The sequence below is a fragment of the Argentina silus genome (genome assembly GCF_951799395.1).
Source record: "Argentina silus genome assembly, chromosome: 15".
Taxonomy (NCBI): Eukaryota; Metazoa; Chordata; class Actinopteri; order Argentiniformes; family Argentinidae; genus Argentina; species Argentina silus.
In genome coordinates, this window is record NC_139669.1 from 9238801 (window position 1) to 9251224 (window position 12424).

Below are 12424 nucleotides of genomic sequence, written 5' to 3' on the forward strand. Positions count from 1 at the left end.
CTAGAGAGAGGGGGAGAGAGAGAGAGAGAGGGAGAGAGAGAGAGAGAGAGAGAGAGAGAGAAAAGGGGGGTTTAGATCTCATATTATTACCATCATCAGCTCACATGAGTGTGAAACCAGTGTTCTTTGCATAAAATCCCAAAGTTAACCATGCTTGCAACTGTTCCAGGACATTAGATATATCAGTAACTCTTTATAATAACATTCAGAATTTTTAAATTACTCACCATTTATTGACCGTCATCACCACACTAGTTAATGTCAGCAAGCAATCTATAAACTGTGATTAATGCATTTATCAACACGATTTTAAATGATTTCATTTGTTAAGAATGTGCTCCCCATTTATCTATATCTGTGTCAGTGTGTGAGCCAGGCTGTGTGAGTGTGTGAGTGTGTAATTACAGCCCTCTACTCTAGCCCAGCGTAGTGCTCTGCTCTGCTCCGCCTCCTGGCCTCAAGGTCACATCCTGGATCACTTTCACTCCAGCTGCCACGGTTACTACAGTTACCGCAGGTCTACTACAGTATTTACTATCAATATCTTTCAATCGGAGGACGGGCTCATCGTTACGCATGAAATGGAATGGGTGATGGTATCAAACACCCGTCCTTCTGATTTCTACCTCCATCAGCCTCCCCTGGTATGTTGGTATAACATACAGTAGATGGAGTAAACTGCTCCATACCTTGTTCACAGTTGGTTCCCTTGTAGGCGGGGCTGCATATGCAAACTCCCTGGATGCAGGAGCCGTGATTGGAGCAGGTGGGGTCGATGCATTGCCCTTCCTCAACGTTACACTCCGCCCCTTTCCATCCGCTCAAACACGCACACCTCCCCTTCTCATACACACCGTTTCCACTGCAGAGCACAGGGCACGAGTCTGCAACAGGACACACACACACACAGATTATACACACACACACACACACACACACACACACACACACACAGTTCTGCAGTGTATTAGCGCACAGTAAAGTCACAGAATGTGAGTGGGGCTGCGCTGTCTCAGCCAGCGCGCATATCCAGCAAATCCTTGTGTTGTCAAACACACACACACACACACACACACACACACTCTCTCTGGCTTATCCTCACGCTGTTTCAATTTACTGAAGCACCACCTGAGCCTGGCTACCACGGCAACCCAAGCATCTCAGAAACAACCCCCCCAGCGTCCTCTGGCTGACTCTAACCTGCCATAAACACACACATGAAAACGGGAGATCAGCAGAGAGAGAAGAAGGGAGAGGAGGAGAGAACGAGGCTGGAAGCAGGAGAGATTTACATGCAGAGTGAGGAAGGTGGAACTGATGTAATAACAGCTACCGTGGGTGGTGTATGGACAGAAATGATAGCAATAGATTAAAGATCGCTAATGTAGCTTCTGCGTTTGGTAATCGTGTGATGTTGGAATCCAAGCGGTATAGCCTTGGAGATTTGCACAGTGTGTGTCCATTGGTGTGTGTGTGTGTGTGTGTGTGTGTGTGTGTGTGAGAGCTCATTCTTCGAATACACTTTCACTCAGACGTCGACACATTCACTCACTCACGTATTCCGACAAGTATCGCTTTTCACAACCGTTCCTAAATATCCCTAATTTTCACATTGAGAAGATCAAAACATTTGAAAATGAGAGAGGAGGTGTTGGTGAATAAATGAAGACAGACATGAATAAATCATGTGTTTGACATCGGAGCAGATACATTACTGCAGACAGACAGACAGAGATACAGACAGACGGACAGATATGACAGAGAGGGTATTGATAAAGACTTTTTAACAGACCTGAGTGGCTCAAGCGGTTATGGATAAACAAGTCAGTATATTCTCCATCTATCCTATAGCACACACACACACACACACACACACACACACACACACACAGACACACACACAGACACAGACACAGACAGTACTGACCTTTGGCACAGTCAGGTCCCAAGAATCCAGCGAAGCAGTGACAGTGTCCAGCCACACACTCCCCGTTCCCATTGCAGTTGGTGGAGCAGTCATCCATTGTATCTACACACACACACACACACACACACACACACACACACACACACACACACACACACACACACACACACACACACACACACACACACAGACACACAGACACACAGACACAGACACACAGGGTGACCATGGTTTCAGAAACAAATACTATTATTGAATCAGAGATCTGATAAGCGATGGATAGTTCTCCAGACACAGAAGCCCTATTAGATTAGTCTGATCCTGCTGTTATAGCCCTCTGGGGAACAAGCCAAGCTCTCACTTACACTCAGTAACACTAACCACATTACAGCTTTTACTGCTGAAAAACACTTTACATAATGTACAATCATCAGCACTTAATCAACGATCAAAATGTTTACCAGCATAGAGCCAGAAAAAACATGTTTGGATCTGAACAACATTGAGAGAGGCAGTTTCGGGTTAGAGAAAGAACATTATGATTTCTACCTTCTAACACAGCAGAGGAGAGATCACTTTGACAATGGACTGATTCTATCTATACTAAAGTGTCTCATCAAATTGAGTGCGTTTGATCATATTTCCCCTTCGGGTACCAATCAAGTAGTCTGTTAAACAGTGTGCTTCAGTGTTCTCTCATTGAAGTGACCATGTATGGTATCTGAGACACAGACAACACAGTGCAGTGATATACTCTATGTGTATATACATATATACACACACACACACACACACACATTGATACCATTCCTCATTCCATGCATTACAATGAGCCTGTCCTCCAATTTCTACCTCCACCAGACTCCACTGATATATATACACATATATGTATATACAGTATGTAATCCAAAGTGAATTACAATATAGTATGCATAGTATAGTAGTATAGTATACAGTATATAGTATACATTTTTTGTATACATGGTCAAAGCGGCGAGAATCTAACCCACAACCTTAGCATCTAGAGCCATGCTCTACCAAGGACCCCGGTGAGCTACACAAAGACGTGTCGTCATAGCCAGAGATGGCAGGGTTGTCACATGGCCCTGCTCTACACACTGTTGATCGTCAATGAATCCGTCTTTTGGAGAGTCACACACTTGCAGCCCTCAGAGAGTAGGCTGTTCCTCTTCACTCCTGCTCTACCGACGAGAGACCCTCACAGAACGCAACACCTCTCCCACTCTGTCTGAAACACTCACGCCACATCCTCTTCCTGCTCCGAGACACGCATGTGTCACCTATCACCACCCCGAGGCATGGATGTGACACATGCTAATGAGCCGGCCCCTGCGAGCAGCGGGCAGGGCAGTGTTTTTCTCCACAGCGTCACAATGGTAAGCGCAACAATTTTCACCTCCATCACTAGTCATTGTCACACTGATGGAGAGGAGGAACAGCAATCATCTCTCTCTCCCACGCTGGCAGCACTCTCACTCACTTAACTATCTCTCTGTGTCTCTCTTTAACATACACACACATGCACACGCACACGCACACACACACACACACACACACACCGCAGTCATACAAACACACACACACACATGCACACGCACACACACCGCAGTCATACAAACACACCCACACACACACACACACACACACACACACACACACACACACACACACACACACACACACACATACACACACATACACACACACACACACTGATCTCGCACATACACATACACACACACGCCAATCTCGCGTGCACACACACACAGACACTCTGACACACACCGCAGTCATACACACACACACACACACACACACACTGATCTCGCACATACACACACACACACGCCAATCTCGCGTGCACACACACACAGACGCTCTCATACACCAACTTGACATACGCCCACCCACTCACACACCTATCTGACACCCACTATGAAAAGTGAAGAAGGAAAACAACGTGAACTTCTATCAGTATCTAGCTAAATCTACCTGTCTATATTCAGGTCTCATACAATTACAACAATTAACACTCATCCTTGTGTCACTCACAACCAATGCTATTCCGACCCTCCCACAGAATCAGAGGAGCTATCATTCTCCTCCTGTGGCCGTGTGCACAGCAGCGGAGGCTGGTGGAGGTGGAAATCGGAGGACCGGCTCATTGTAATGCATGGAATGGAACGAGGAATGGGATCAAACACACATGTTCCTCCGATTTCTACCTCCACCAGCCTTCACTGCTATGTACAGTAGATCCATGTATTTGAGGTGTACAATATGTGCGCTTCCCCTTCCTCACCTATAGGGGTGCTGTGTAGCAGCACCTGCTCCAGGTTCCTGCCGTCATTGTAGAGAGCCAGGTGCCATGTTCCAGGGTCCATGAACTCGATGAAGCCCGTCTCCTGCAGGGTGCTCAGCAGCAGACCTCTAGGGCCTGATCCAGGATCAGCCAGACCCCGCGGCAGCTGCTTCCCATCCAGCAGCTTCACAAAGTCAAACTGAACACAGAACAGTTTTAGAAGAAAAAAAACAAAACACTGTGAAGACAACAGCAAAGTCGAAAACCGTAGAGTTAGAGTGAATACAAAGGACATTCTTGAACAGAGCGACTTTCAGTGGCAGGTGAGCTGGCGTCCATGATGTGCTGTACCATTTGTTATGTTTGATAAATCAATGGTGATTTCTAGTGCTTATCGCTGAGTATACTGTTTACACTGGAGCTTCTAAAACAGTTGTACAGCACACTTGTCCCAAAGGAACTGGCACAACAGCTTATTGTATGAATGTGAACACTCCAAAACGTTTACAGAACTGTTACGGCAATATCACCTGAATGAGGTTGTTCACAACACATTCCAAGTGGAGTAAATGGACTGTGAACACTCCACAACGCATTTTTCATTGTGACATTCCTCAGGGTATGATTAATCCCTGGACAATTGCACATTCCCTCACATGGCTGCGATTAGTCACGCCCCTGATGTTGGTCGCAAGTGTAAAGGAACTTTTGAGCAAAACACAAAAGTGCGCTTACCTAATTAGGAAACTCAAAGCGCACGTTCGTTTAGATAGCTGGTTTGTGCTGCCATCAACCCCCCCCCCATCAGCTGGCAGTGGCCCGCTCCGCTGATACACGACTAGCATTGGAACATGCAGCAAGGACGTTGATTGTTGGAATAAATGAATACCTTGGAACTATGTTGTTATATGCAGAGCGGCAGACAGCTGCAGTCTATAGCCTACAGGAACAGACTCAGTCTATAACCTACAGGAACAGACTCAGTCTATAACCTAAAGGAACAGACTCAGTCTATAGGCGCTACAGGAACAGACTCAGTCTATAACCTACAGGAACAGACTCAGTCTATAGGCGCTACAGGAACAGACTCAGTCTATAGCCGCTACAGGAACAGACTCAGTCTATAACCTACAGGAACAGACTCAGTCTATAACCTACAGGAACAGACTCAGTCTATAGCCGCTACAGGAACAGACTCAGTCTATAACCTACAGGAACAGACTCATGTCCTGATTTGATTTTGCACAAGGTAGGTTGACAGGAATGGAGACAGACACCCCCCCACTAAGGGTAAACCCTTACAGTAGATAGAGGGGAGTGGAGGGAGGGAATCTGTTGATCCAGTTGTATTCAACAGATGTGGTGGGAGTGCTCCTCTCTTTTGGAAGTGTTGACACTTTTGCAGCCTCCCATACCACAAATGAAGGTATTGTATTGTAGAAGGACACACAAAGTAATTATGAGTGATTATGCGTGAGGAGGTGGACCAACAGCCATTTCCATGGTTTCACCTGTCATAACTTTCCATTTATTGGTGTGTGTATATATATATATATATATATATATATATATATATATATATAACATATACTCCATATATATGACATGTACTGTATCTGACATCCATGTGAATGCACGCCTACGTATAAGGATATAAATATGAACAGATGAGCCACAACCATTGTATAACCCAACAAATATCCAAACCTTTTTGTTAATATTCTGAAATATTTATAGTAGAAGTGTGAACAGGATAGGAGTCAACCTCACATACTGTATGTCCAAGGAGCAGGACATTTGAAATATCCCAGAATAAAAACTTGAATGTCCACAGCAGCTCAGACTGACACACACACACACGCACGCACGCACGCACGCACGCACGCACACACGCACGCACGCACGCACAGGGGTAGGTCAAAATCTTTCATAAAGCTGCAAAATAATCATGTGTCACAATCACCCAATTGTGTGACAATTCCATTTTCTAAATCTGAACCTAATTGTAAGAGTGGTGTTGGTGATTGCTAATAGTAACACTGGAGTGTAAAACAGAGAACCACAGTGTTACCAATTCTACTCCCTCTCTCCCTCTCTCCCTCTCCCTCTCCAAGCCTCCTTGAACTAGAAGTGTTGTACATCTTATTCCCACAGAGGGCTGTGTGTCACAGCAGTGTAAAAAAAAAGCTAATTAGACCTCTTCATGGAGAGGAGAGCCAGGCTGCAATGATGTTAAACAGCAGATGACTAAGAGTGAGGTGTGTGTGTGTGTGTGTGTGTGTGTGTGTGTGTGTGTGTGTGCGTGCGTGCATGTGAGTGTATACGGTTATGTGTGTGAGTTTATATGACTGTGTGTGTGTGTGGTGATGTAAAGCTGGTGGCTATGGTGTTCTCTACTGGATCTTGCTTTCACTGTGTGTCTGTGTGTGTGTGTGTGTGTGTGTGTGTGTGTGTGTGTGTGTGACAGGTGTGTCTGTATGACCTGACAGTGACCAGACTAGCAGTCATCTTGTTCATTGCCTCCAGGTCATTGGAAGCATATGTTTGTCTACATGAGCCTTTGGCCATCACGGGTGATTCAATGTCATTGACAGACACACACACGCACAAGCACGCACGCACACACACACACACACACACACACACACACACACACACACACACACACACACACAATCTCTCACACCTGAACATATGAACAATGTAATATCGACATATTGACCATAATCTGAGATTGTAAAGAGCTTTCAAAAGATCACACACACACACACACACACATTACAGCAGCTTACCTGTGTGTGAGTGGGGGGTATGTTCCTCCGTCCGTAGACCCCCAGCAGTGCGTTGTGGGACAGCGAGAGGTTGAACTTGACGTAGGTGGGATGGTGCACCGTCATGTGGAACCTCCAGAACAGACCAGGAGGGATGGCCTGGGTCTGCTGGGTCCCAATGTCCACCTCCCCTCGGTCTATAGCCCGGCCACGGACCCACTTATCTACACACACACACACACACACACACACACACACACACGAGAGAGGGAGGAGAACAGGTGAAGTTTACTTATAATTCTCTACAAATAATATAGGGAAGGCTATATTTTGTTCTTTCTCAGAGTTAAGAAACCTTATGAGGAGTTGGTCACAGTAGAACCATTTGCATCACAGCCCTGCATGTGTTTGTACAGCCGTGACAGTGTACCACAGAGACTAAAAGCATTCAGGGAAGAAAAAAAACACCACCACTTGTTTCTGGCATCCTGATCTCTTGAAGAACTCTACATCACATTACACATTCATTCATTAATCTCATATTAATCTCATATGAAATTCACATCCACTCAATAAGAATAATAATGGCAGGTTGCGGTCCGTCTAGAGCAGTGCCATCACAAAACCACAGCTTTTTAAACCATCACATGGAGAGGCATTGTGTACACAGAGTGTTTTTTGTCTGCTGGCTCTTTGTCACGAGTTACACATTAGCATTGGTGGCGGGAAAGGACAGAGTGGAGTCAGAGTGGGACCTGCTCATTGTGCGAGAGAGAAAAGGCCCTGTGAAGGCTCCATCCCCGGGAGAATAGGCCCTGTGAAGGCTCCATCCCCGGGAGATTAGGCCCTGTGAAGGTTCCATCCCCGGGAGAATAGGCCCTGTGAAGGTTCCATAGCAATGAACTGCTCTCCTCTTCACTGCCCTTATCTCTTGGCCACTTCTATTGTGTCTGAAAGCATCAGACCTTCTCTTTCTCTTTCTCAATCTCTCTCCCTCCCTCCCTCCCTTTTTCTCTCTCTCTCTCTCTCTCTCTCTCTCTCTCTCTCTCTCTCTCTCTCTCTCTCTCTCTCTCTCTCTCTCTCTCTCTCTCTCTCTCTCTCTCTCTCTCTCGATCGACTTTATTGAGAGATATATCCTTCGTCCTAAACTAAGATGGAGGAAATACGGCGACTGGTGGGGCAGGGGAGGGGGGAGGGGGTCGTTACAGGACAAAGGCAGAGGAACAGTTAAGGGCTGATTCATGGACGAGGCCATTCACTCTCAATCTATAACGCCTGCAGCTTTGCCACTACATTACTGAGACACACACAGACAGAGAGAGGCCAGGGGAGATATATCACCAGGACCACTGTCACAGGGAGAGAGGGGGGAGAGAGAGAGAGAGGGAGGGAACGAGAGAGAGAGGAAGAGAGAGAAAGAGAGAAAAAAGGACAGAGAGAGAGAGGGGGAGCGAGAGAGAGAGAGGGCAAGAGAGAGAAGCAGACTGAGTTTGGAGGGTAAGAGAGAGAGATTACACATTACAATTGTAGTATTATATGTATTATCATCGTTGTAATTTGAATACTGTGATAACTATCACCATTTTGTCCGCTTTGGCAATATGTGCTACAATGTATGTCATGCCAACAAAGCAAATTGAATTGAATTGAAGTGTTAATTGAGAGAGAGAGAGACCGAAAGAGCAGCAGGGGACAGAAATAATAGCATCTCTATGAGAAGGAGACAGATGTCCTAATAGAGTGATGGAGGAACACTGCCATTATAACAGAGAGAGCTGGCCACAATTCGCAGAGTGGCAGGGAGGTGTGCCAGTCTCTTTGTCTCCCTGGTTAAAGTGCTTTGTGCCAGCCTGTTTCTCTCAGTGCCAGTGTGTTTCTCTCAGTGCCAGCCTGTGTGTGTGTGTGTCTGTGTCAGAGTGTGTGCGTGGACATGTGTGTGTACATGTGCGTGTGTGTGTGTGTGTGTAACCATGTGCGTGTGTTTGTGCATGTGTGCATGCATGCATGCGTGTGTGTGTGTGTGTGTGTGTGTGTATGTGTGTTTTTGTGTGTGTGTGTGTGTGTGTGTGTGCGTGTGCGCTCTTGTGTCTCTGTCCAGTCAACCCCATCCCTCCATTCCACCTCAGCACAGACAGAGAGGCCGTGGTGAGAAGGGCTCCATGTCCTCGGGAAGCCTGTTATCTATTCCTGACTAGATGAATAGGAGATGACAGCGCTCCGCCAACGCTCCGCCAGGCAGGCGGGTCCTTCTGATGGTAATTACTCCCCAGCTCCTCTCAGAAGAATGATGCAACAGAGGGACAGATAGACCTGCGGGGTCAGCCGTGAGGAAGGGGGGAAGAGGAGGATAGAGAGAGGTCCAAAGGAAGAGAGGAGGACGGCATATAGAGTGATGCCTGCTGATGCAAACGGAGGAAAAGCCCATCTGCATCCCTCTATTGTTTCCCCTCACTCCATTCCCCTTTAAGCTGGATCACAATGAATTGGAATAATCAGGAGGGAATAGACAAGGCTCATGGGAGCGGGCCAGTTGGATGTGATTGTCTCCGAAGGGCATCGAGGCATCCTATTTTCACGGCATTTCAATCCAGGAACAGAAGATGACTGGGGCTCCTCTGAGCGGCCCCGGGAGTCATGATTACGGCTGTCAGTCAAGACAGAGTTACATCAACACATCATCCCAGAGTGGCAGAGATGGTCACTCCAGGATTGTTTACAGAAACAATATCATAGCTTCTGCAGAGCATGTCTACTGATGCCTTCTGGCTGGAAATTGGATATATCAGAAATGTGTACAGGTGTACAGTACGAATCTGTTGTTGTTGTTGTTGTGGCCACATTTGTTAGGCGATGAAATCTCATCAATATGCAAAAGTATGTGCTTGTTTAAAAAATGAGGTGAAGTTAATGATACCATGGTTATTCATCTTTGTCTGCATCACACACACACGCACGCACACACACACACAAGCACACAAACACACATAGGCACAGGCACACACACACACACACACACACACACACATTCCCTGTGCCATTCCCTTTGCATGCCAATCAGAAGAACTAGTGTCACAGAGGCTCAGTATCAAGCCCACATTAGCATAATGTTTTTACATTAGGATAGACACATTCACAGCTACTAATGGCTGTATTACGCAACAGAGAAAAGTCCACACGTTGTCATCAGTCATCTCCTAACACTGGGCCGTGTGTGTGTGTGTGTGTGTGTGTGTGTGTGTGTGTGTGTGTGTGTGTGTGTGTGTGAGAGAGAGAGAGAGATGAGATGAGCTGGAGACTCTCTGACACCACACCTGATTAATTTCCCTTGCCTTGGGGTAATACGGTTTACACCTGTAATCTATTTTCAAAGGAACTGAACTGTCTTTCCAATTAATAGTATTATTCCTCAGCTTCTAATGAAGTGTCAAGCAGGCCAGTGGTTCAACACAGGGCCTGTCTGACAATGGGGAGAGAACCAGTGGGGGATGTGTGTGTGCTTGCGTGTGTGCGTGCGTGCGTGCATGCGTGTGTGTGTGTGTGTGTGTGTGTGTGTGTGTGTGTGTGTGCACGTGCGTGCCTGCACGCGTACCTGTGTGAGTATGTGCGTGCATTTGTGTGTGTGAAACTCAAAATTGGTACCGACAGACAACATTAATGACTATCCAAAAGAGCTCGCCTTAGGACACATTTATAAAAATATCACACTGGTCCAGGTCACTATAATTAAGGGAATTCAATTAAAAGCTTTTTGAGCAGGTGCCTTAATAAGATTGCAGCCACCTTCCCTACTTTACCACCAAATTACTATCAGTCAGAGTCAGGAGAAGAACATTCTGTTGACCTTCCAGATCCTTCCGTTCAGACTCCCCCTGTCAGCCCTCCTCCAACTCTACCTCCTGCACTAGACAGGTCAATACCATCCATACTACAGTCTACAATAACAGTTTATCAGTTTCATCTCCAAATGTGGGTTGACTTTCGAGAATTATTATAATTTAAAACTCCCTGCTGAGGTGTATTGAAAAATTGGGTTTTCTGGGTCAATGTTGGCTGTATCACATGTCAATCATGTTTTTAGGCTGTTTTCCCTGTTCTGAGTGTTGTTTTATATCTGGTCACTGGTCTGGCTGTAAAGACTGAGGTGCTACGCCTTTAAGCGAAGTTCTGACAGCCGTGTGTGTGTGTGTGTGTGCGTGGGTGTGTGGTATTTTGAGACTGTATCACAGCATGGGCAGATCAATGAGACTGATGTGCCAGAAGCCAATCCATCAGTGTGTTAAAACACACATACATACACACACACACACACACACACACACACACACACACACACACACACACACACACACACACACACACACACACACACACACACACACACAACCTCCCGCCCACCCACCCACCCACCAGCCCATCCCAATTCACACACAGCTCGGAATATTGATGTGCTCTTTAAAAGTGCTCCTCCCTCAGTCTCCAAACATATTTCACACGTCTACTGATGGACTTGAGCCAGACTGTCAGAGCACATAATGAACTGAGTGATAAGCACTGCAACACAGACTCAACAACAACAACATCTAACAAACTACAGCCGGTATAATAGTAGATCTACATTACACATCACCTCATTGTATATTTATTATAAGGCAACATGCTATTCCATGTCATTTTCCATTATTTCATAATGTAGATATCCGGCATTCTGTGTTTATGGTAGAATTATCCTGAGACTAAACAGGGGTTCATTAAGGAATGAAAGACTCTAGCAGACGACACTTGTCAGTGCTCGAGTGCTTTCATGTGCTCAAGTCATATCCAGGAGCGTGTGTGTGTGTGTGTGTGTGTGTGTGTGTGTGTGTGGTACAGCCAGAGGTTGCTTATCGCAGGGGCGAATGGCAATTAATGTAGCACTAATTAAAAAGCCTTTAATGTTCGTAGGACTGTGGAGGGCTCCCACTGAACCCCTAAGAGGACAGGCAGGGTTGGAACAGAGGGATGGAGGAAAGGGAGGAGGTGCAAGATGGAGGAGACGGAGGGAGGAGACAGATGGAGGCTGATGGAGGAGAGGGAAGGAGGGGGGGGGGGGGGGGGTGGAGATCAACTGAGACTGCACACATGAGGAGACATAGTCACGCTAGCTCTGACTGACCATCCACAACCATACATATCAGTGTTGGCTGGTGGAGGTAGAAATCAGAAGACGTTTTTGATAGCATTCTTCATTCCATTCCATGTATTACAATGAGCCTGTCCTCTACCTCCACCAGCCTCCACTAATACAGACAATATCTGATTTGACATGTCTACATGTATGCGAGCACCATGTCGTGCTGTCTTCCTGAGGAGATGACAACTCTCTCCTGCTGAGATGATTCCACCAGGCACATCCAACATGACAAG

The 12424-nt window shown here is 46.3% G+C and overlaps 1 protein-coding gene across 1 annotated transcript in view; it reads right to left on the reverse strand.

Moving 5' to 3' along the window:
* LOC310816136 (teneurin-1-like) overlaps positions 1 to 12424 on the reverse strand; it is a gene marked incomplete at its 5' end in the record, with an annotated part of 101666 nt that overhangs the window by 45049 nt on the left and 44193 nt on the right. The window contains 4 exons of the mRNA XM_083686149.1: positions 690 to 884; positions 1928 to 2029; positions 4251 to 4449; positions 7043 to 7245. Coding sequence (XP_083542275.1) covers positions 690 to 884; positions 1928 to 2029; positions 4251 to 4449; positions 7043 to 7245 — 699 coding nt within the window. The remainder of the gene's footprint in view (positions 1 to 689; positions 885 to 1927; positions 2030 to 4250; positions 4450 to 7042; positions 7246 to 12424) is intronic.